Source organism: Halichoerus grypus, chromosome X (assembly GCF_964656455.1).
Source record: "Halichoerus grypus chromosome X, mHalGry1.hap1.1, whole genome shotgun sequence".
In the NCBI taxonomy this organism is placed as follows: Eukaryota; Metazoa; Chordata; class Mammalia; order Carnivora; family Phocidae; genus Halichoerus; species Halichoerus grypus.
The window spans coordinates 87,179,361-87,204,471 of NC_135727.1; the positions used below are offsets into that span (position 1 = coordinate 87,179,361).

At 50.9% G+C, this 25,111-nt stretch overlaps 1 protein-coding gene and 1 long non-coding RNA gene across 5 annotated transcripts in view; both read left to right on the top strand.

The window, feature by feature from the left end:
• LOC118553205 (IQ motif and SEC7 domain-containing protein 2) overlaps positions 1-25,111 on the top strand; it is an 84,377-nt gene that overhangs the window by 36,499 nt on the left and 22,767 nt on the right. Inside the window, exon 1 of one of the 4 annotated variants that reach the window (XM_036120183.2) lies at positions 6,862-6,955. The exons of the other annotated variants lie outside the window; for them this stretch is intronic. Within the exon in view, the coding sequence (XP_035976076.1) occupies positions 6,930-6,955 (26 nt within the window). The 5' untranslated portion in view covers positions 6,862-6,929. Of the gene's footprint in view, positions 1-6,861; positions 6,956-25,111 lie in introns of those variants that run through there. 4 annotated transcript variants of the gene reach the window in all.
• LOC144380341 (uncharacterized) lies at positions 6,847-19,937 on the top strand. The gene is made up of 3 exons (XR_013444465.1): positions 6,847-6,955; positions 8,746-8,841; positions 19,225-19,937. It is a non-coding gene; the product is annotated as an uncharacterized LOC144380341 (long non-coding RNA).

Consider the following 25,111-nt stretch of genomic DNA (forward strand, 5'->3'; position numbering starts at 1 on the left):
TCGGTTCCCAGAGGAGGCCTCCCACTCTGGGCCTCAGTGCCCCCATCTGTCCGACGAGAGTTTGCATTAGATAATCTCCAAGATTCTTCCTTGCTTTGACCTCCTGGCAATCTGGGGTGGCTGAGACCTCATGGACCTTCCGAGGCTCCCGCGGCCACATGTCTGAGACGCCACCAGTCCCTGGAGGCAAGCCAGCTTGTCTGTCTTCCCTCCCATGCTGCGTCCACCTCCTGTTCGGTGGCGTAACCTGCTTGCCCGCCCTGCCCAGCTCCCTGTTCCCAACACGTCCTGTGCCTGGAACCCTGTCACTTAGTGTCTGCTGAATGCTTTCTGGCTCTGGGGGCCCAACTCCAGTCCTGCTCACTCTGGGAAGCCTTCCCTGGCTGCCCTGGTCCACCCCGCCTGCTTCCTCCCTCCTGGGATGCTCTGGCCCCAAAGGTCTGAGCTCCTCCTTGCTGCCATTTATCTGGCAGCTTCTAAGGGCTGGGCTCCACCCGGGATGCTTGACAGGCTCAAATCTTTACAGTAGCTCTCTGGCGTCACATCACGAGTCCCCTTTTGCCTATGAGGCAGTGCTCTGTGAGCTTATGTGACTTTGTTTGAGGTTCCCCGGGCACTGCGTGGCAGAACCGGGCCTGGAGCCTGGCTCTGTGTCATTGCCGCTCCCCCAGGCCTGAGGTGGGGTGTCAGGAGCAGCAGCACTCAGTGAGTGCTGTCGCTGAAGCTGTCATATGCCGGGCACCCTGCTGGCCACTTTACCTATACTTTCTCATTTAATCTCCATAATAATGCTGGCGGCTGTATATTCTTGTCATTTTACCGGTGAGGAGACTAATGGGAGCTGAAATTATTTACGCTGCAGGAGAACTAGGATAGGCATTCAGACCATCAGAGTTGCCGTCCCCACACTATACTGGAGTCAACCCGACTGTATTCCAGAAGCACATGGACAGGTGTACTAGACCTGTGTTGGGTGGTCTGTCAGGGGTGGGGGTGGCAGGACAAAAGCGGGGTACAGACACCAATGAGCCGGCTCTGGCAAGCCCATATGGGAGCGTGCTGAAGAGGAGAAGCCAGTTGTAAGGACGAGAGTCGGGAGTGGGTAGAGCTGGAACGACAGTGGGATAGAGGAGGATGGGGGGGGGATGTTGGGTAATTTTCCCAAAGGAGGTGCCATTCCTGGAAGCTCCTGAGGGACAAGAAGGGGTAAGAGGGTCTTCCCTCCCTTCCTGTTTTGCGTTCCCCTCCCTCTGCCTGGCCCAGCCCCAGGAAGTGGGTGACCCCTGAGCTGGCTGTGTGCCTGGTTGGCACCAAAATAAACTTGCCTTCTCTCTCTTCCCCTCCCCTTGCCTCTGTCCCCTCTGTCCTGGCTTTAATTAGCAGCCCTGGGGATGAGTCATTTGGCAGCTGGGGCGGGAGGCTGCACAGAGCCCAGCCAAGCCTCGCCTCCTGCCCCGAGCCTCGCGGGCCGTGCCACCGTGTTCACGCGTGTCGGCGCGCTCCTGTGTGCCACCCGGTTCCGTGTCCATGCGGGTGTGGAGAGCACAGGGGTGCTGGCACGTGGCCATGTGCGTCTGGGTGTCTGCATCCCGGCATATCCAGCCATCGCTGCCTTTGTTTCCGCGCGCCACTGAATGTCAGCGTGTGTGAGTGCGTGGCTGTAGCGTGTGTCTGGGGTAGCAAGTGTCAGGAAATGAGGGAGCAATGACAAACACTTTATAATTGCATTCCCCCCTCCCTGCATAATGTTCCCTATGCGGTCTGGCTTATGCAAGCCCTGCACTTATATCCCCAATTTTCCCTTATCTTAGTCTGGGTACATTTTGTTGCAGGGAACAGAAACCCACTCAAACTTGCTCCAGAATAAAGAGTGGTGGTGGGGGGGGGGGACTATTGTGAGACTACCTCTCACAGAATCTGAGAAATGAAGTGTATATATAGCCAGGCCTCACACCAACTGGAAGCAGGACCACGAAGTCAAGGACCAAGATTTCTCTCTCTCGCTCTCTGCACCTCCCAGGCCCATGTCTCGTCTATGTATCTCATGGCTTGCTTGGTCCCTGTCATCTCTTTGTCACTGACTCGTCTCTCTGGACTAGCCTCCTCTGCTTTCCCACGACCTGCTCTGACTGCCAACCCGCAGGCTACGTGACCTTCTAGCCTAAGCGTCCATCCCCTATGACTACAGTGTTTCTGTCCAGCTTGTGGTAACACAAGACAGCAAGGGGCTGTCGGTGGGAGTCCGTTCCCTTAGAAGTGGATGAGGAGAGAGAGGTCAAATACTTTTCACGGTGAGCAGTTTTCTGGGTACGCAAGTGAGGTCAGCGCCTGGGGCGGGGACAGTCTGCTCAGAGCCCATGGTGGTTAGGGTTGCCCATCCATCAAGACTTCTGCTCCTACTCTAATGCAAGTTGACCTTTCCTCACTGTGCTTTCAAGTTCCATGCTCTTGCCTCAAAACACCCTATTTTATTGAAATAATTCCCCCCTTTAAATGCCAGAACAGCTTTTAAGTGCACAGTGAATATTACCATTGCTACCAGTGTGTGGTGATTTTCATAGCCTCAGAACAACTGGCATAAATGCTACTCATGGTACCAGCTGCTACCAAGTTCTTGGGTGCTTTGGGAATTTTCACATTTTATTAGCGCAGCAACTGAATTTATAGTTATCTGCAGTATATAATTAAAAGCACACATTATCAATATTATCAGCTTGACGCTTGAGCTTACTTTTCCATTAATACAAACCCCTGCAGTTTTTACATTAATTACAGAGAGAATTAATGACCTCTTAGACAAGTTTTCACCTATGAGTAAAGAGTTTGGAACCAGCTGTGCCCATTATGACTGCTCTCCAGACGCAGGGGCAATGCCCACGGCTCTGACTTTGGCCTTGGCCTCACATCCTCTGGCTGAGATTTAGAGGCTGCCCACCGCCTCCCCAGGGGCCTCCTGTTTCTGGCCTGGCACACGGAAGGTGCTGTTGTTATTTTTAAATAAGAATGATAGTTTTCTCATGATCGTTAAAGCCATCTTCCACGTGTAAACGGTAAATGTGAGTGGGAGAGATCATCCCAGGTTCAGGGCAGAGTCTCCTTCAATTTCTCCCCTCCCCTCCTTTTTTTTTTTCTTTCTGTTTTTTTACTATTCCAAATATTAATAATTGCTTTGATCCACAAAATGTCTGCTGTGTATTAGGTACTGTTAGGGAGCATTCGGCACACATTCTCTCTAAGCCTCCTGGCCACCCTGCCAAGTAGGGGTGATTGTGTGCACTTCACAGCTGTGGGGAAACTGAAGCCTGTGGAGGTAAAGTGACTTGCCAGAGTCATCCATCCATCCATCCACCCACCCACCTGTCCACCCACCCATCCATCCATTCATCCATCGATCCATTCACTCACTCAAGGATGGTTTGTTGAGTACGTCCAATGTGCCAGGCACTGCGCTAAATTAGATGCAGTTGATACAACGATGAATAATAGAGTCCTGCTCTGAGGAAACTCACTGGCCAGTAGGAAAACAGATGAGAAAACAGACTATAACCGGGGAAGCGCAGGGCAGGAGCATCTCATAAGCGTACCCAACCCAGCCTGAGGGTCAGGGAGGCTTCTCTAAGCAGACATCTAAGCTGAGACTTGGAGGGCGAGTAGGAGTTGGCCAGGTGAGGAGTGGGTGGGGTGAAGTGAAGTGGAGAGTGTCTGGGGCAGAGCAGAAAATGTATGCCACGACTGTGGGAGGCGTGTTTGGCGCCTGCGCTTGTGAAGAACTAAAGCTGTATCTGCAGAGGAAAGGGGCTGTCGTGAGAAATGGTCTGGAACGGGAGCAGAAGGTAATTTGGGAGGCTGTAACGGGGACCCTGGTCAATTAGGCCCAGAGCTGAGGAGCTGCAGGCCCCAGGAGCAGAGTTTCCCTGCCTCCCTGCACACCTGGTCCTGGGACCTGCCTTGGGTCTGCCTGGGCAGCCTCCGGCCAGGATTCCAGTGACCGCAGTGCCCTCTAGTGTCTAGCAGCCCATCTTGCAGCCTCCGCCACAGGGTGGATTGTCTACCCCCAACCACCACTTACTGACCTGTGTGACTAGGTGCCCTGTGCTGGGTGCTGGGGACACAGGGATAAATAAGCCCCAGCCCCTGTCCCCACAGGGCCCCTGGCCCAGAAGGAGCATCAGCATGTGAACAGACGATGCTGAGACAAGCGTGGGGAGGGAAGGAAACAGGGGAGGGGTCAGGGCGAGTTCCCAGAGGGCACACCCTCTAAGCTGACTTGTGAAGAACAAGGGGGAGCTAGCCAGGTGGAGAGGGGGCAGTGGGGGCGGGGTGGGGAATGGCTTTTTGAGCCAAGACAAAGAGAAGGCTTGGACAGCCGTGTGGCTGAGAATGTAAATGCTTCTGTCTGGGTGGAGCACTGATTGAAGATGGGGGGGGCGGCGGGGGAAGGCTGAGACTAGCTGGAGGGTGGGGGGTAGCAGCCAGCTCAGAGAAGGTTCTAGGCTGCCTGCCCCTAGCTTATGGTTGGCGCTAAGTGAACAGAATCATATTAGGAGCTTCCCTGCCCTTTGGGGATCATAAACCCGTCTGCTCTCCCCCCAGACATACTGTTACTCGTTAATATTTTCCATACAACTTCAGGGGCTTCAGAGATACTCCCCCTTCCCCACAGTGGGGGCACCCATGAACCACAGCCTGCCAAACTGCTCTTAGTATCAATATGGAAACTTTATCGTGGCCTCCGAGGCTCTGCATGATTGGACCCCCGCCTACATCTCAAGTCTCGCCTCTCTCCCCTTTGCTTTTTCCACTCAGCTGCATTGGCCTCCTCGCAGTTCCTGGAAATACCGCCTCAGGTCCTTTGTCCAAGTTGTTCCCTCAGCCTGGAACATTCTCCCCTGCTACCTCCACTTTTTGCCCAGCTTCGCTCCATTCATTGGTGAATGTCTGTCTCCTCTCAGATACAGGCTCCATGAGATCAGGCCCAGTGCCTGGTCCACAGGATCTGTTGAATAACTGAGTGAAGGCCCCGTCAGTGCCCTGCGGCTGGGGTCAAGCTCCTCACCCTTAATTCCTCTTCCTTTCGGCCCACTGGGTCATCCCATGAGTCTACCCAACATGCTCAGATATGTCTGAATTCCAAGAGTGGCTCAGAGAGATTTTCCGAGAATTCTCCCCTTCCCTGAGACAAATAGGCTTCCCCGTGGGTCTCCCCTGTCTTCCTGGGAGAGGGGTCAGACTCTTTCAGGCTCAAGCTGACTCTTCATCATATATGCACATTCGTTTCACTGAATTCTCACAAGAACCCATGAGGTAGAAATTGCCACTTATCTCTTAGAGATAAGGAAACTGAGCCTCAGAGGGGTTATCCAGCTAGAAAGTGGTAGAGCTGGGACTTGGCACTCGCTCTACCAGGCACCCGGGTGTAGGCTCTTTGCCTCACCACAGAGGGGAAGGAGCTTGCCCCGGGTCGCACAACCTCAGCCTTAAGGCCGGGACTAGAATTTCTATCTCTCAGCTCCTACCAGGCCAAGAGGAAGGTCTGGGTCAGGGGTGCGTGGGCACAAGGCACAGCTGGCTGCAGGAGCAAGAAGGGCTGCTGAAGGAGAAAGAAAAAAGCAGGGGTTGAGGCCAGAGCCGAGCCCTGAGGACCAAGGGCTTTAGAGGGTGGGAGGAGGAAGAGGAGGCCACAACCAACCGGCCCACAGATGCCAACTTTGCGGTGGTCTGGAGGGCCTATCTCTCTCAGCGGCTTTGGCTTTCTTGAGAGGAACCAGCTGCCCCGGCAGGGAGGCAGGAAGACAGGAAGGCTGGCCTGTTGCCTGTCAGTTCCTATTCCTTCTAGATCACTGCCCCCCTGGCCCCTCCCAGGGCCGCCTTCTGCTCAGAACAGCCAGGGGCCTGGGCTCTGGGGCCGTGAAATGACAGGAGCGCTCTGAGCTGGAGCTGTGGGACTCTTCAGGAGCACCCCCCCCTCAGTCCTTCACATCGTCCAAATTCTCTCCTTTCTCCAGCCCCACCCATGTGGAGGAGAAAGAAAGAGAGAGAGAGATTACTGTGATAGGTAGATAGGGAGTCAGGGCATCTGGATTCTAGTCTGACTGGCTGTGTGAACATTAGCAAGACTCTGCCCCTCTCTAGGCCTCAGTTTCCCCATCTGTCAAGTCAGGCAGGGCAGTTTCCTTGGGAGAAGAGCCTCTTGATCCAGAACAGCGTTTCTTCTGATTTTTTTTGCTTTTCTCTTCAGAGAACATTTCTCTTAGCCAGTCCAGGAAACAACACAGAAGAGAATGAGAGCTTATTGCGGTGCTCGGGAATATTGGCCAGGGCCTCATCTTGATTTCCCCAAATGGTTGATTTAAATATTACTTGATCTGGAGCATCTGGGCACAACAACAAAACAGAGTCTCTTTGTGCGGAAGATGAGAATGTTTGTTGAAAAGCTTCTGTGGAAAGTTTTCTGTATTCACAAGGCAGCAATATGGCCGAGGGGACAGAATCCCGATCCGGGGAATGGTCAAACCAGGTCTTGATCTTGAGGTTCTGCCGCTTAGTAGCTGTAGAACCTGTGCCCGGTGACTTAACGTCTCTCTCTCCCGCTCAGTTTTCTCCTCAGGAGAATAGGGCTAGTGACACATACTTGAGAGGGTGCTTAGGGAGATTCCAGCAAAGATGCGTGTAGGGAGCCTAGCCTGGGTTTGGCCCGGAGGAGTCACTGTGAGTTCTCAAAACTGCTTCCTCTTACTTGGAGTTCCCAGCCCTCCTGGGGGAGCAGGGGAAGGAGCAGAGTTTCCAGTTGCAGTCTGGCCTACCGCCCGGCTGGCCTGGCCCCGCCTCCTTGGTTCCTCCTTCTAGGGAAGGGCTGGGCAGGAGGGGGTGGTGATACCGTGGAGGCACCGGCTGGCCAGGGGGCCTGCCCTCGGGACAGGTCCAGACCCATGGAGCCCCCCGGGAGGAGTAGCAGGTAGGAACCTAGCGCCCCCTCCCACCCTGCAGCCCGACCCCCTCCTTCCCTGCCCCGGCCTGGACTCGGTCCTTGGGCTGCTGATTCAGCAGCCTCCTGGCTTCCTGGTTCCTGGCTTCCCCTCTTGGACTCTTGGAGGCCTTTGGCTTGGGGAGGGAGTTAGCGAGAGCGGACATCTGGGTGCCCGGCCCTGTGAGGACTCTGGAGCCCTGAGCAGCACAGTCCGTGGCCCATGAGGGGTGTAACTGTGGCTGCCTTGGCATGCTGGCCTGGCTTAGCACTGCAGGTCTCCCCACGGCCGCTAAGATTCTCTGAGGCGAACATTCCAGCAGCCCAAGGGGCTCTACTTCTCAGGTTTAATGAGATAATGAGTCAAGAACTGGGGCTGGTGACGGGCACCTAGATGGCACTTGAGAAACAGTCGTTCTGATGATGACGATTACGTCAGGGTCTCAGATTCTAAGATCTCTATAAGGATCTAAGATTTGGGCATCCTCAAAATCACAAGTGAGATGCTGGGTAGCTGGAATGGCCTGCAGCCACATTTCCTGGTCTTTACTTGGGCTCTGGAATGGCTAGGCCCTGACCCGCAACCTGCCTTCAGGGGCTTGTGGGGGACAGGGGCTGGCTGACCTGGAAGGGCCAGCTCCACTCCCAGCATCCACCCTGCACTGGATAAACCAGGCCCTCAGCCTCACTAACCTCCTGTCCAGCTCCCCCCACCGCCCATTCTCTGGACTTTAATCGTGGGAAGCAGGAGGCACAGGGGCCTTTGGACCCTGCACTAGGGGTGGGGGCAGAGCGCTGCGGGGTGGAGTGTGGGCCCTGCTCTGGGCTGGGGGCACAGCACTGGCCTTGGAAGCCAAGACTCCTGCTGGGAACCACCCTGTCCCCTGGCTCACTGGGCCCCACCCACCCGCTCAGCCCCAGTCCCATCCTGTCACCTAGACCACTGAGACCTTGTCAGCTCTCCTCCGCCCTCGCCTCGCCTCTCCTCTGCTCTGGCGCTCTCTGCCTCTCCCTGTCTTCTCTCTGTGTCTTTTGTCTCGCCCTTTCTCTGTCTTCTTCTTGCTCTGTCTTTCTCCTTTTCTGTCTCACCCTTTCCTTGTCTCTTTCGGTTTCTCTCTGTCCCTTTCCCTCTCCTCCTACAGTGTTTCCTCCACCCACCTGGCCTGGGTTCTTCCCCCTCTTTGGATACAGAGCTCTTCGCTCTCCATCCCTTCCTCCCTTCTTATAAGGGGTCTTCTATAAGGGGGAGCCCCCCCATGCAGCTTTTCCCTTTCTCTTTCATCCCCCCTCCCCTCCCCTCTTCCCTACCCGTGTGGCGTCTGGTGTGAGGAGGGCTCCCTTCCCCCTTCCCTGCTGTGGTGTCCCAGTGTCTCCGTGGCTCAGGTCCCCACGGAGTCACCTGGATCACAGGAGGCCCAGACCGGCTCTTTTGTCTCTGCTGCCCCCTGTTGTCGTTGTGTTCTGTTTGTGGTTCGAGTGCCGTCCTCTCTTTCTTGACTTTGTGGTTTTTTTCTTTTTTTCTTCCTTCCTTCCTTCCTTCCTTCCTTCCTTCCTTCCTTCCTTCCTACCCTCTCTTCCTTCTCTCCCTCCTGCCCTGCCTCCCCACCTCCCAACCCTCCTCTTCCATTCCCAATCCTCTACCACCCATTCCTCCCAGTCTTCCTTCTCCCCTTCCCCACTCGCTCTCTATTCCTTGTCCTTACTCCCCACCCTGCCTCTCCCCTCCCTCCCTGTCTCTCTCTCTGTCTCTCTTTCTCTCTCTGTCTCTTGCTGTCTCTCAGGTCCACAGCGTCTCATACTCTACACCAGTATTGCTGTCCTACTCAGGTCCTTGACTCCATGAAGCTTACCCCCTCAGGCAGGCTGGCAGAGAGCAGGTAAGAGCTAGACCCATCCCTCCCCCCATCCTAAACCCTTCCGGACAAATCTGCCATAGCATTGCCAGACCCCCTCCCCCATCTCCCTCTAGCCCCTGGAATGAATGTGGAATGGATGTCTGAGCATGTGAGGAGAGTGACTGGGAGACCAGGTAGGAGACCAAAGAGGACATTCAGATTCTGTTTGTAGTTTGTCCTTCCTTAAAAATCCTTCCCTAGATACCTGCCCCCAAATGGGAGTGGTTGGTTCTAGAATATGTAATATTTGAGCTGCTTTGAAGGATGAGTAAGAGTTGGCCAGTTGGATAGGATGGGGAAGGGTGTTTAGGCAGAGGGAAAAATTGCCCACACCTTTGAGAACAACATTATTTCCAAGGTAATTGGAAATCACATTTTACATTTTCTAATTATAATGCAATAACATGAACTATTCATAGCAACGGCAAAAAAGGTCAGGCCTACTTGAAAGTTGAAAAAATACTTGGGTGAAAGAGGAAATAAGAATGGAATTTATAGACTATTTAGGGTAAGTATCAATTATAGGCTATTTGGAATAAATGTCAACGGGAATACTATATACCAAAACCTACGGGATGTGACCATGGGGGATTCCCAGAGGAAAATTTATAGTCTTAAATGCTTTTATTAGAGAACAAGACAGTTTAAATTAAATGAACTAATTATTCCACTCAAGAATTTAGAAAAAGAACAACCAAAAGAAAGCAGAATAAAGTAATTATTATAGATAAAACCAGAAATTAATGAAATAGAAAACAAAGGATTTGATAAACTAAGAGGTGGTTTTTTAAAAGACCAGTAAACTAGACAGACAGTCCTCTGACAGATATGACAGAGAAAAAGGCAAGAAAGACATAAATAAAATAAGGTATGGTGAAGGGGATTTAGCCACAGATTTTGAAGAGATGAAAAAAGTCGTAAAAGATGCTTTGTATAATTTTATACCAATAAATGTGAAACTCTAGATGAAATGGGTGGTTTTCTAGGAAAATATAAATCACCGAAATGACTTAAGGAGTGACAAAAAAGCTGACTAGAATAGAACAATATAGAAGAAGTTAAAAAGATGGTCAAAGTTTTCTCTTCAGAAATGGTACCAGGGCCCAGTTGGTATTATGGAAGTTCTGGTATGATGGAAGTTCTATCAAATCTGGAAAGATCGGATAATAGAAAAAAATGGACAGCTTCCCAGTTCATTCCAGAAAGTTAGTATAACTGGATAGGTTTAGACAAAAAAAATGAAAACTATAGCCTAATCTCATATATTAATACAGTCACAAATATTTTAAATAAAAGAGTATCAAACTGAATCCATCAGTGTATTGAAAGAAGAATGTATCTTGACAAATGAAGGTTTGTCCCAGGAGCACAGGAATTGTTCAACATTAGGAAACCTGTTATTGTAATGGATTACATTAATAGATTAAATAGAACATATAACTATCTCCATAAATGCTGAAAAAATAATCTGATAGAATTACACATCAATTCTTGATTTTAGAACTCTTAGTAAGTGTCCTAGTTATTTCTTGCTGTATTGGGGTAATTTGTTACACAGCAATAGATAACTAGTACAGTAAGCTATCAGTGAAAACATCCTTAAATTGGTAAAGAATTTTTTATCAGAAACCAAAGACAATCATCAAATGTAATAGTGAAATACTAGATAAATTGCCATTAAGTTTGGGAACAAAAGAAGTATGACTGCCATCACTGTCACTAACCAACATTTTTTTTCTAGAAGTTTTAACCAGTGGGGTTAAAAAACAGAAATAAGTTGTATAAATATTAGAAAGAAAGACTCAGAATTAGCATTCTTTGAAGATGATGTAGTTGTCTACTTAGATAATCAAAGAGAATAAAAGGAAAAATTTATTAGAACTAATAAGAAAATTATGTGAGATGGCTAGATACAAGAGAAATATACACCTAAACCATTAGCGTCTCTGAATACCAGCAACAACTAATTAGAAGACAAAACAGAAAAAGATTTCCTTCACAATAATAGCAAAAATGATAAAATTCCTAGGAATTGACAAGAAACATGAAATGCTTCTCTGTAGAAAACTATAAAATTTCATCAAAGGCTGTGGGAAGACTTGAATAGTCAAGCGTCCTATCCTGTTCCTGGATGGGAAGATTGAATATGGTAAAAATGACAATTTTTTCCCCTCAGTTTGGTCAAAAGGTTCAACACATTTCTCATTAAAATTTCAGTGGTATTTTCTTTGGAGGTTGGGCAATTGGATTTTAAAGTTCATTTGGAAGAGTAAATGCCCATGGATTACAAAGAAAATTTTGGAAAAGAAGAACAATGAGGGGGACCTTGTCCTATTAAATACAAAACTTACCATAAAGCTGCAGAAATTACATATATTAACACAGAAATAGAGGATGACATACATGGAACAAAATAGAGATTTTAGAAACAAACCCATATATTCATATGGGAATTTAATTTATGATAAAAAAACACATGTCAAATCAGTAGGGACTCAGTAAGTGGGATAGGACCATCAGCTATCAGTTGGGAAAAAGTGAAGTTAAACCCCTGTCTCATATAAAATCAAATACAAAGGATAGAATTATAAATGTACCAGAAGAAAATACAGAATATTTTTATAATGTGAGGGTGGAAGAGCCTTTCTGAGCATGATGGAAGAACCCAGAAGCCATAAAGTAAAGAACAGTAATTTTGGCTACAGTGAAGTTAAGAACTCCTGTGTGGAGAAAGATACTATACACAAAATTAAAACGTAACAGGCTAGGAAAAGGTATTTGCTACATAGATATCAGGCAAAGGTTAATATCTCTGTCTATACATCATCACCTGGAAATCAATAAGAAAAAGATGTATACCACATTTAGAATAGAAAAATAACGTGATCTGGCAATTCAGCAAAGAAATCGACATCCATTAGCTGATGAATGAGAAAGGATACTCGAGCTTGCCAATAGCTAAAGAAATGTAACTAAAACAATAACGAAGTACCAATTTTTTTTTTTTAAAGATTTTATTTATTTATTTGACAGAGAGAGACACAGCGAGAGAGGGAACACAAGCAGGGGGAGTGGGAGAGGGAGAAGCAGGCTCCCCGCAGAGCAGGGAGCCCGATGCGGGACTCGATCCCAGGACCCTGGGATCATGACCTGAGCTGAAGGCAGTCGCTTAACCGACTGAGCCACCCAGGCGCCCACGAAGTACCAATTTTAAAGTGCCAAAATTGAGAGGATTGAAAGAGTTGTGAAGAAACAGAACCTCTCGCATTCCTTGACTGGAGTGCAAATTGGTGCGATTTTTTATGGCACCTTTTTGTTAGTTGCCCCCAGAATCTTACATGTGCATATACTTCTAACCTGAGAACCATATCTTAGAGGTAGATTTCTCTAAGGCTTTACTACGAGATGGTCCCCCAACCAGAGGTCTTTTCTAAAACATTCAGTCCCAACCGCAAGCATAAACCATACTGCGCAACTCTTTGTCACATGCCCTTGTAGGATCACATTCTCAGCCAACTCTTAATGAAAAGGTTGCATGATGTATGCTACTCAAAATAAAGACAGGATTATGTGAGTAGGAATAATCTTTTAGCCAGTCTATAAAAATGTTAAAGCAACAGAAATAACTTTTAGCTACATTTTAAACAAAATGTGCATTCCTTTGGCCCAGCAATTCAACTTTTAAGAGCTTATCCTTCAAAACCACTTCCAGACATACACAAAGATATTCACTGCAGCATTGTTTATAATAGCAAAAAATTAAAACAACCTTCATGTCCATCAATAGAGAGCAGCTTTTCCTTCATGATTCACCCCTACTATGGAATACTCTTACAGATCAAAAGAAAAAGGTCTATCTCTGTATACTGGCATGGAAGGATCTCCAAGACTTATTGTTATATGAAAAAAAGCAAGTTGCAGAACAGGGCTTGTAGTATTATCCCATTGTTGTAAGGAAAAGAAAATCCACATAACAATGATGAAAACATGTTATGCACATCCTGTCATAATTTCAAAATCACTGGCCTTTTTCCTTGGTCCCATTTCCTTGCTTTTACTAACTTATTTCCTTCTTCCTCTGTACCATTTCCCTATGTCCAGTTGTTCAGATCTTGCTTTTCCTTTTAATAACTAGCTCAAATACCACCTTATTCATTCAGCGAGATTTGTCCTGCCTACCCTTGGTTAGGCCTTGTGCTGAACCTTTATGGGATACAGGACTGAATTGTATCTGGTCCTACCATCAGGGAGCTCAAGTCTAGAAGGGAGAGACACATAGACAATGACAGCATAGTGTGGTTTGGTATGGGACAGAAGTAGGTTCAGAGGGTTTCCTGAGGAAGGGCACCTAATCCCATCTGTCCCCTACAGGAGGGGACATGGGTACTGAGTCTTGAAGAGTAATAGCTTTCCTTCATCCCCCAACCCTGCCAGAAGTGGTCTTGCCTACTTTTTGGCTCTTCCAAGCAGGATGACCTAATGGGGGAAAATAGTTGAGTCAGTACCTTTCTTTATTCAAATCTAAGTCTGACCACTTACCAACTCTATGACTGTGGCAGGCCATTTAACCTCTGAGCCTCTGTTTCCTCATCTATGTAGTGAGGATAATGCCTACTTACCTCTCAGGGCTGATTTAGGATTGGAGATGGTACATGTAAAATTCCTGGGTGACTGTCAACTCTTGAAGGGAAGGGACCACCCGTGTCTTCTGTTCCTCGTAGCCAAGTGTGTAGCATTGGATTGGATTGGATCTGGGGATGGTTCTGGAGCAAAGAATGGGCCTGACCATAGTGGGGCTTTGAGATGAGAAGGCTAAGAGTAGTGCATGGGATGGAGGGGATTGCACTATAAGAAGAGAGAGCCACATCTCTGGTCTTGCCATGAAGGTGACACAGGAGGGAAAAAAATGGGCAGGTGGCCTGGGAAATGGAGCCCAGACAGGGCATTCTAGCTCTGGCTGTTGGCCCTGTTCCTCTATTGCTCCCATCTTCCAGTCTCACAGTCCAGGGCAGGGAAGTATGGTGGACCAGTATTTGCACTGGTGCCAACACATCTCCATTTCATTCCCAGTTCTTTCACTCACTAGCTGGGTGACCATAAACAACTCCCCTCACATCTCTGAGCCTAGTTCCTTATCTGTTGAAAGAAACACAATACCACCAACATCATGGGGTTGATAGATGAGATCAGTTGCTGAGTGCCTGGCACATAATGGGTACTCAAAAAAAGCATAGCTCTTCTTAGTGTTCATTTCAGTAGACACTTACGGAGTTCTGCTGTAGCCAGGGCCTATGCTAGGTAATGGTTTTTGCCTTCCACAAGTCCCCAGTTAGTTGGGGAGACCAAGGATGGCTATGATAGAGGGGCTCATGGTGGGGGGTGGGTGCTGTGGAAGCCCAAAGGAAGGGATCTGGCCTGGTCCAGGACCACTGCAGGTCAACTCAGCCTAAGAGCTGAGTCTTAGAGGATGAGTAAGAGGTAGTCAGGGACAGAGGGTGAAGTGTGGAAGAACATTTCAGGCAGAAGGGGTGGCATATGCAGAAGAACCTAGATGTTATTGGGTAGGGCCAGAGGTTCTGAACCTGGGTGGCATGGGCTTCAGGTGGTCCATGAGTCTCCTGAATTGAGTGCAAAATGTTTTGTGTGTGCACCTATGGGCTTTTTTGTTGTTGTTGGGGAGATGTTCCATGGCTTTCGTTATATGCATAAAGGGTTTGTGTTACTCCAAAAAGATCAAGAACCAATGTTGCTAGTGACAAAGTGTCATGGGAATGGATTCTAAATAGGAGAGAAATTTGGTAAAATTTGTGTTTTAGAAACATCACATTAGCAGTCGGTATGAGAAATGGATTGTATGCATGGGGGCCAGCTGGAGGGCCTAAACTGGGGTATTGGCACAGAAGGGAACGGATTTGAGCAGAACTACCCTGTTGCACTACTCCACTGGGCACTGGTCATATAGAAACGTTTTAATTTCAAATTATGGAATCAAAAGCCTTTGAGAGTTATTAATGAGAGACCCAATAGAAGATGAAGGAAAGGGAGGAGACAAGGATATGTTGGCATTAGCAGAGGGCCACAGGGACATGAATCCAGGGTAATAGTGCAAGAGGAAAAGGGAACCTCTATTAATGCTTACCCAGCACTCAATGTCCTTGGTGGTTACTAACTTCCATCCTACTCGGTTGTTGGAGATCCCAGAGCGACACTGGAGACACTTATCACTCTATGGACTTTGGAGAGGATTTATGTCTGGTTTGTGAGTCAGGTTGTTTCCTGAAGAAAGTGGTGTTTGAGTCAATCATTCAAGGTCCATAAAGATTTGGAGAGCTAGAGATGGGGGAGGATGCTCTGAGAGAGCACACCAAGGCCCAGGGGTGAGGGATGGTGAAACTGAACGAGGGAGGGGGCGGAGCTTAGGCCTGCTTCCTTCTTCACGGTAGGCAGCTGGGGAGCCTTGAGCAGTTCTTGAGGAGGCAAAATGACACTAGTCGAAGAGGCTTTTTAGAGGAAGGGAAACTAGGGAGGAGGCTGCTGTGGTAATCCAAGAGAGAGATAAGCTGGGGTAGTGGCTGTGGGGAGAGAGCAGAGGAGATGCATTTGAGAGGTGACTGGGAGGAGGAGAGAACTGGAGTAGTAGGCTGAATAAATAGTGGGGGTGGGAGGGAGTGGAGATGGCAGAGGTTGGAATTCACAGTGAGTTTCAGTGTTCAGGTCTGGCAGTGGAGTCATTCATTCAACAAATATTTATTGAGCGCCAGACGCTGTGCTGGGCATTGGGAATACAGCACTGAACAGAACAGATGCTGGTCCTGATGGATCTTACGGTGGGTGGATGGATAATAAATAAATAAGCAACCAAATGTATAGAATGTGTCTGGTGCCACGCCTCTCTGGGGGATGATGTTCCAGACAGAAGAACGTGGAGCACAAAGGCCCCGAGGCAAGAGTGTGCGGGTCATGTTCGAGGGACAGCAGGGAGACCAGTGTGATTGGAGAAAGAGCCAACAAGGAGTGAGAGGAGTAGAAGATGAGGAGGTGGAATCGGCAGAATTTGGTGACTGACTTGTTAAGGGAGCAGGAAGAGTCTAGCATGACTCCCAGGTGTGTTTTGGGCTTGGGCGACTGGGTGGATGGTGGTGCTTTTCACTAAGGTGCAACATGCAGAGGACAGGTTTGCAGTGGTAAGATGCTGAGTTTGAGGTCTCCGTGAGCTCTGAAGGCCCTAAAGGCCATCCTGGTGGAGCTTCCTGCAAGCATTAGGCTTGATGGGTCTGAGACCCAGGAGGGAGAATCATGAGACAGAGATGGGGATGGGGGAGGGGTCCTAAGCCATCCCTGAGGTTAAGCAATGGAGTGAGACTGCTGGCAAAGGGTGTGGAATGAAAGAGAAGAGGACCAGAGCAGAACTGGGGAAGAGGGACCAACACAGAAGAGATGGGGAGAGGAAGAAGAGATGGGGGTGGTCAGAGAAGTAGGAGGAAAACCAGCAGGGAGTGGGCTCACGGAAGCAGAGGAAGGAAAGAGCCGTCCGCGTGCACAGGAGGGGCTTGTTAAGAGTGGCAAATGTTACAGCTGGGGGAAGGAAGATGAGGGTGGGAGAGAGTCTATTGGCTTTAACCACTAGGAGGTCCTCGGCGACCTGGCTAAGAACAGTTTCGGTGGCAGGGTGGGCGCATGAGGCAGATTGCAGTGGGTTGGAGAGCTCGTGGGAGGTACTGAAGTGGAGATGGCCAGTGGAGATGAATTTCTCAAGAAGCTTAGCTGTGAAGAGGAGAGAGGGACAGTGATTGCTAGAGGGAGATGTGGGGGCAGATAGAGGGTTTTTATTCCCAGATGGGAGAGACTTGAGCTTCTATAAATGTTGGTAAGAAGGAGGCAACAGAAAGAGAGAGAGAGAGAGAGAGGTTGAAACACAGGAGGGAGAGGGGATGATTGTTGTGGAGGAGGTAGCAGGGGTGGGCACCAGAGCCCGAGTGGAGGGGCTGGCCTTAAATAATATGGGGGCCCTCTCTTTCTCACAGAGAGGCAGAGCAGGGGTAGTGGGGGCGAAGACAAGGGCGTTGAGGGGGTTGGTGAAAGAAATGCTTCAGTGGAGTTCGGAGCAACCGCCAAGGCCAGGAATGGGGGAGCTAGGAGGAAGCAAGGGATACTTCTGCTTGAGAGTCAGGGAGGACTTCCTGCAGGAAGCAGCATTTAAGCTGGGCCATAATGTTCAGATGGGATTTCAGTAGCGGAAGATGTGTGCAGAAGGAAGAAACAGAGTCAGCGAAGGCACAGAGGTGTGAAAAGGCCAGCCATCCTGATGGAATAATGAACGAGCTGGTTTGATGAAGGCTGAGCATGAAGTGAGCCACTGATACTGACAGTAATAATAACAGTTACTCTGTATGAAGCACCAAACCTACCCTGTGGCAGGTGCTCGATATACTTGAAACCATTTAATCCCACCACTCCCTGTGGAATGGGCATTTGCTCACTTTGTAGATGAGGAACATAAGTCCTAGAGAAGTAAAGAAGTGGACCCGAGGTCACCCAGCTGGTAGGAGGTGGGGCTGATAGTCATACCCAGGTCTGTCATACTCTAAAGCCCATGCTTTCTCCACCGGACGAGGAAGGCCAAGTGAGGCCATATGGTGGGGGAGCCTTGAATGCCAAGTTGAAGAGTCTGACCTTTTATCCAGGAAGCATCGGGGAGCCAAGGTGGGTGTCTAAGCAGAGACAAGCAAGAGATTCATGCTTGCTGACTTTATTAGGAAGGCTAATGGGTCCAAAAGGGTAGAGAGAAGAAATCGGGAGGTGACCACAGGGCCGGGGTGAGGGGTGGCAGAGGCCTGACCTGGATGCGAGGGGGGGGGGGGTGTGGCCTGGAAGATCACTTGTCCTCGTGACAGCCTTGAGAGGTGTGGCGTTTTCTCCTTTTCTAGATAAGGAATGGGAGACTCAGAAAGGGCGAGCTGCTCGCCCCGGGCTTGAGCTCTGCTTCACGTGGTTCTGCTGACTCAGTGACTCTGTGGAACAATGTGTCACAGGGAGCTTTGAGTATGAAGAGTGGGGTGTGCATGTGTGCGTGTGTGCGTGTGTGTGTTATGTGCACGTGTGTGGGCTCGTCTGCCTGTCCGATGGACAGCAGTGCCTTCCCTTGCCTGTCCCTGTCCTCTTTCCTTCTCATCTCTTCCCAATCCTCCAGTCGCCTGGCTTCCATACCTCCTGCCTCTCTTGAGCCAAGGGGTCTGGGAGCAGGGCGATACTGTTTCATCAGCTATCTCCAGAGGAGCAGCCTTTCCATTCCCAAGGCAGCTGGACCCCCTGAGCCCTACTGTCCATCCATCCACGCCGCGAAACCGTAGCCCGGTTCCAGGGCCTGCTGCACGCAGACTGGCTCCCGGTAGCCGTCCACAGTACCCCGGGGACAGGAGCTTGCTCCCTCACCATCTCCTCCCTGCCACCGTGGCGCTTCCGTGCGGGTGCCAGTGGCCGCCTTGGGAAACAGATTCAGTTCCCGAGCAGTTAACAAGAACCGCCACCATGTTCCTGTTGCTCTTCTCTGCCAGGCACTTGACGTATGTTCCAGTCCTTGCAACAGTCCCGTGGGGTTGGCATCACGAGCCCCATTTTTACAGATGAGGACCCTGAGGCTTCAAGAGGGGCAATAACATGCCTGGGCACATAGCCTGGAAGCACTTGCAGAGCTGGTGTGGGAACCCAGGTCTGTTTGCTTCCAAAGTTGTGGGCTTTCCACACCCCATCTCCGAGCATCACCAATTTCCCCGACCCTGAGCATTCAGGAGATACAAATCTTTGTCCTTCAAGGGCAGGATAGATTTCTAGAGATAGTGCCAAGTTCACCTAAAGGACCCAGTGGGATGAGCCTGAGACTTGGAGCTCTGAGAACTCCGGGCTGAACTCCCGACTCTACCACCCACCCAGCTATGTGACCTTGGGCAGGTTATCTCAGCCTCTCTGAGCTTCAATTCCCTCATCTCTAAAATGTTGCCGTGTTGTTGCAGGGGTTAAATGAGTGATGTCTGCAAAGAGCCAGCACCGAGCACGCTGCTACTATTTCTTTTCAAATGAAGGTTGGGCCGCCTGTCAGGTCCGGAATGGAATTGGTATTCTCTGGGCATGACCTTAAGCCAGCCCAGCTTGGGTGTGGGGGAGGGCTGTTGCAGGTCCTTGGAGACTGAGTTGGGCGTGGCCCTAGATAATCTGTGACAGTGGACTCCCCATCCAGACCCCCATCCTAGCCCCGCCACCCTGGTTCCAAAGCCGTTCATGTATCTCCCCTGCTCTGCAAACTAATGCCTCTGCCTCTCTCTGTCACCCGCCCGCCTGTGGCCTCTACCCTGCCCTTCCTGGCCCCAGGGAAGAGGAGGAGGAGGAGGAGACTGAGGAAGAGGAAGAGGAAGACGCTCATCAGTTCTGCTGTCCGGCCTCCGAGTGCAGTAGTCCCTCCTCTCGGTAACTGAGAGGACAAGGGTCATTTTCTATGCAGAAGCAAAAGCCTTAACCAGCCCCCCCGGCCCGCGATCCCCCATGGGACCCTGTCCCTGCTTCAGGATGGGCAAGCATCGTGCCCCTTCCTCCCCCACCTCCTTGGAATTCCCACACACACCCCCCCCCCACTGCTGTCTCCCCTGGACTCCAGCCCCCCAATTATAAAGGCTGGAGCCCTAGGTCTGACTAAAATGTGGGAGCAGCAGAGCTTGGAGCTTGGAACCTGGACCCTCCCGCACCCGCACCCCACTTCCCAGGCACCCTGGAGCCTGCCACTCCTGGAGAGGTCTCCAAATGACATCCCAAGGACCTACCTCTGTCCTCTGTGAGCACAAACAGAGATGCAGGGTGCCTAGGGCTCAGAGGACCAGACGGGGGCGGGACCCGGCCTGCCTAGTTCCCCGTTGCTCGTTCCCTCGCTGTGGCCATTGCTGCCATCCCCTCTGCTGCTTGAAGGCCTCGTCCCATGCCCTCTGCCACTCCCACAGCGCTCTGTAAGTGTGGTCAGGAGGAAAAGGCCTTTCAGAGTGCGCGTGTCGCTGTGTACAAAGGAATTGCCATCAATAAAAGCTGATCTCTTCTCTCTGTCTGATGTATGTTCCACCCTTCCCCCCACTTCCCTCTCCGCATCCCCACCAGGGCTTTCCCTTCTTTCCTATCCAGGGCTGGGGACAGGGCCTGGGAGAGAGAGTAGGGTTCGATTCTTGGTATTGCCAGCACCCAAGAGGCAGGCACTCACTCACTCAATGAATGAGTGCTGTGGCGCTCTCACCACGGGCAAACCTGCTGCCTTCTCCAGCCCGTCAGCCTGGCCAGCCCGGACACGCCGCTTGGTCCCTGTGCTACCTAGTTTCTGCCCCCCCTCACCCCTGCCGTGTGTGAAAGGAGGAGGGGGGTTGGATCACAGGATCTCCAAGGGCTCTTCCAGCTCCAACATTCTATCGATCTCAAATGCGACAGTTTTAAGGAAGTATGATTACATGCGTTTAAAATATAATTCAATGACACATTCCATGCAATTCTGTGGTTTCTATTTCCACAACACTGCAATTTGGGGAAGTCTCCAATCCTGTGGATTTCATGATTCTATTATTTTAAAAAGTTTCTGATGGTATGATTTTAATATTCTGTGATGGTAAGAGTCCTTGATTCTGTACTTTCAAGGTTCCGATTCTACAACTTCAGGGGTCTCTGAATCTAAGGGGAAGCCATTTCCTCCAGATGCAATGACCTAAATATTTCCTGCACCTTCCTGGAGCGAGTTCTAAGAATTCCTGGAGGTTGTTGGCAGGAGGGTGGAAGGTATCCTTTTCGGGCTGTAGGACCCACACCTTCCATAATGTGTCTTCGGTGGGAGCAAAGTCAGGAGACCCCCCCCAAGCGGGCTCATACCCCGGCTCTCCCTTTCTAAGCCTTTGGCATTGAACAAATCTGAGTTTACCTTCTGGTTCTCTCACTTACTGCCTGTGTAATCCTGAGCAAGTATTTTCTTCTCCTTGAGCTTCATTTTCCTCCCGAGCGCAGTGAGAATGTATCTACCTCTGTGGGTTATCGTGAAGATTAACAAGGAAACACAAGGAGCCCAGCATAGGGTCTGGTGCACAGTTGGGCAAGTATGCAGTGACGGGTGGCTCCTGCTTTGATTAAAGCCCATGAGAGAGTCCCCCCCCCCGCCGTCCTTTCTTTCAGCCCTCCCTTCAGCATCCCCATCACATTGGTCCTGTCCTTTCCCCAGAGGCTCACCTTATTCCCTCACTCTCTGTTTCACTCAGCCTCTCAACTCATCTACTCACTTACTCATTCAAATTCTAATTTATTTCTCATCTCCCTCTGGACTTTCCTCTGTCGCTCCCCCTCTCTCTTCCTCTTCTCCCTCCTTTACTGTTCCAGAAGGCATTGCTTGAGCACCTAACTGTGGGCAAGGCTTTATTTTATTATTTTATTTTTTAAAGATTTTATTTATTTATTTGTCAGAGAGACGGAGAGCTGCAGGCAGAGGGAGAAGCAGGCTCCCCCCTGAGCAAGGAGCCCAATACGGGACCCGATCCCAGGACCCTGGGATCATGACCTGAGCTGAAGGCAGACGCTTAACCGACTGAGCCACCCAGGCGTCCCCTGACGAGGCTTTAAGCTAAATTCTGTGAGGGCTCCAAAAGAAGACAGTGGCTGTGTTCTCCCTAAGTTCTCCATCACCCAGGGGAGAGGAGAATTCCTTTAGAAAAATAGGCAGGGCCTGAGGGGCAGAAATAATGGAGTAGATACGGCTTCACTGGTGAGCAGCATCTGTTCCTGGCCCAAAGAGGAGGGGGTATGTCAGGGTGGGCTAGGGAGGATGGTGGTGTCAAGGAGGGCTTGCTGGAGGAGGAGGGGCAAGAAGTGGAAGGCTGGGAAGGGTTTGAGAGGCATCACAGGAGACAGGCACAGCCTGGACAAAACTCTGGCAGGGAGCCCCAGGGTTGTGCTGGGGAATGGTGTGTAGATTGCTCTGTCCAACTGGCTCTCCAGGGAGTGGGAGGCTGGATGACCTGTGGCTAGAGAGACCATTCAACCCTTTATCTGACTGGAGATACGAGGAAGTAGGGTGGGGGTGGGAGTTCAACTAAATGGAGGCAGAGGGCAAGCCAAGGTCAGGTGATCACCGTGGGAGCCAATGAGGTATGGACTTCTGTGTAGGCAACTGAATTGGCCGAGGGCCCTGTGCTGGGGGACGGGGGAAGGTTTCTGTCAGCTGTGAGGGAAGTGTGTGTGCCTGTGCATACGTGCGCGTGTCCTTACGTGTGGCGGGCAGGTGGAGCAGTACTGAGAGGCCGGGCATTGTTATGTATCTAAGGGGATGTGATTGTGTGCCGCCGGGTGTGAGGAATTCTGAGTGTGTGTGTGAGTTTGACTGTGTGAGGGGCTGGCCTTCTGTGCCTGGCAGGCTCTCTGTGTCGGCCGGGTAGAGATAATCACGAGACCGGGTGTGGGTGGCTTTTGAGCATGTGGGGCTGTGGCTTTTAGGGTGACGGTTGTCAGGCAGGATGGTCACACACACTCAGACACACACGACTGCCACCTGTCTTAGGGGACCAAGGTGGCTGCTGAGCACGTGCCGTGTGCTGGGCCCTGGCCCGGGCATGCGGGGTCCACAGAGGTGTGACGCATACCTGGCCACTGCCGTTGGGAGACAGGAGCAGGGAAGGGGGGGGACACTTCAAGGAGGTATCACAAGTTAGCTGCCGATAAGGACCACCCGTGATGTGAGGGTGCACAAGACGCAGAGGAGGGAGTAGCTGACCCTGTCAGGTTCTGTGGGGGAGTGGGAAGTGAGTCAGAATTGACTTTCCCGAAGGGCTCACCTGCTCAGAGTGCTGCAAGTTGCAGATGAGGTCTGGGGCCAAGGGGAGAGGGAGGCCGTCCTGGGCAGAAGAAACAAAGGAAGAGTATGAGCACGGGCACTGGGCTCGCTAGCCTGGCAAGGGCAAGTTGCCTGCTTTTGCCCAGCTGTTGTCTGGGAACTTCAAGGCGCAGGGCTTGGGGGGAGCTGGACAGATTCAAGGCGCCGCTCACACTAAAAGCAGGTCTGGAAGGTAGGGTATTTGGGTTCTCATTCTTCGCGACCCTGGGCACGTCACTTTGACTTTGTGGGCCTCAGTTTGGATCTTGGGGATTGGACGGTTCATAAAGCCCATCCCCGTTCTGTGGCTCTTCTCCCCGTGGCCAGTCAAACCCATGACTCACTGTTCTCGAAGTCAGGCACTTCTTCCATCTAACCTCAGTCTTTCCTGCTTCCTCCTGGGTTGCTTCTTCTCACACTCCACAGATATTTACCCAGCATCTGGCCCTCTGCATGTCACTGTGGGAAGGCACAGGGAGCTGGAGAATGCAGACCAGACCTGGGAGGGGCAGTTCAGTGTCGGGGGCGGGTGGCGGGGGGGGGCTGGCGGGTAAGAACAGGAGTGTTGATTTGGCTCCTGGCTCCACCACTGCTGAGCTTTGAGATTTTGGGCAAGTTACTTCATCCCTCTGCACTTCAGTCTCTTCATCTGCTATCTCCTTCAGGGAGAACAACCCGGACCTTGCAGAGTGGCTAGGCCTAGCCAAAAGCAGGTACTCATTAAAGGACAGCAATTCTTTTTAGGGCTACAAAGAAGTAGAGCTGGGATTCAAGCCCAAGTCTGTGTGCCCCCAAGCCCACGTTTGTCTGCTGTCTCCCCAGTCAGCCCCTATGATGGCTGCCTCCCCTGCCAGCCCCTGTGCCAAGCCGGGCTGGCCTCAGGTTTGGAATCTCCACGGCACTGGGATTGGGCAGCAGAAACAGCTTGCAGAAGAACCATCAGAGGAGACGGAGGTGATTGGGGTCCCTCCGCCCCTCTGCCCCACCCACCCCTTTGTCCGGTCTCCTGACCGGGTCTTCCTCCAGGGCCCGAAGCCCCTGCTCTCATCTAGGTGTGCTGACCTCCTCCTCTGGTTTTTTTGTCTCCCACTTCCGGTCCCCCGCCCCTTCCAGCCTAAGTTGTCATGGGGATAGTCCTCAGCATCCCTAGCTTCCTCTTGCCCTCATCTTATGGTATCCATAGCGACAGCCCCCATTCATTTCCATGGCAACTGCATCCTGATCCTGTCCCCTGCTGGCTGCCTGGCTCCGGGCAGTGCCAATAAAGGGAAGGAGGGAAAGAGACCTCCCATTAGGAGCAGCATCTGGGGAGAGTCAATGCCCCATGCCGCAGGCAGGCCACCCTAAATCCCTACAGAATGTCAGGCCCTGCTTCTCCCCATCTTAGTGCCTTGGCTCACACAAGGTCACTCACTCACTTCTACCAGATCCTCCTAGGCAAGGCCCTGGTCAACGCTTTCTCCCCCAGGGAAGCCTCTAAGGCAGCAGGGGAACTAGTCCAGGCTCTGGGCTTTGGATTCCTGTTCTGCAACATGCTAACTCTGAGACCTTTGGCAGTTACTTTCCCCCTCAGAGCCTTTTTCCTCACCTGCAAAATAGGAATCCTAATTCTTCCTTCACGTTTGTCATGCAGATTAAATAATGTGCGGAAAATGCCTGACACAGGGAAGGTGCACTGTAAGTGTGAGTTTATTTTTATTCTGCTCAGCCACCCCCAAGCCGAAGGAATCTCTCTCCTGAGCTCCCCCAGCGCTTCCTCTGTTCCCCAGCCTTGAGAACTTTCAGCTTTGTACTGTGGTTATTTGTGTAATGTGGTTTATTTCCCCCGCTGCAGAGGATGCGCTTCAGTTTCCCGCACAGAATGGCCCAGAAGACAGTGCACATAGGCACATGTGTGTGTCTGTGTGTATCTGTATTCTTGTGTTCTTTGCTCCTGGTGGGGAGGAGCCCGGGGTGGGGGTGGGGTGTCTCCCAGGCCCTTTCTGAAGTCCAGGAATCCAAAGAGGGAATTGCGTTTCCCTCTAGCCCTGCACAGATGAAAAACAAGTGCAGGGAGGTAAAGGGACATGCCCAGTCTCACACGGCTGGTAAGTGGCACTCAAGACTTGAAGCCAGGCTTCCCAGCTTTTTCCTGCCCGTATTATGAGTGTGTGTGTGTGTGTGTGTGTGTGCATGCGCGCACACACCTGTGAGTGCATATGAGAGAGAGAGAGAGAGGAGAGATTTTCCCTGCAATCAGCATGCCCCTCAGTGTTTTGGGGGCCCTGAGTAAAGGGATTTCACATGCCCAGGTCTGGTCTCTTCAACAGTATGTATGATATCAGGAAAAATACCCTCAAACACTGTCCTTTTTGCCAGGCCCTCTTGGGGGAGGCTGTG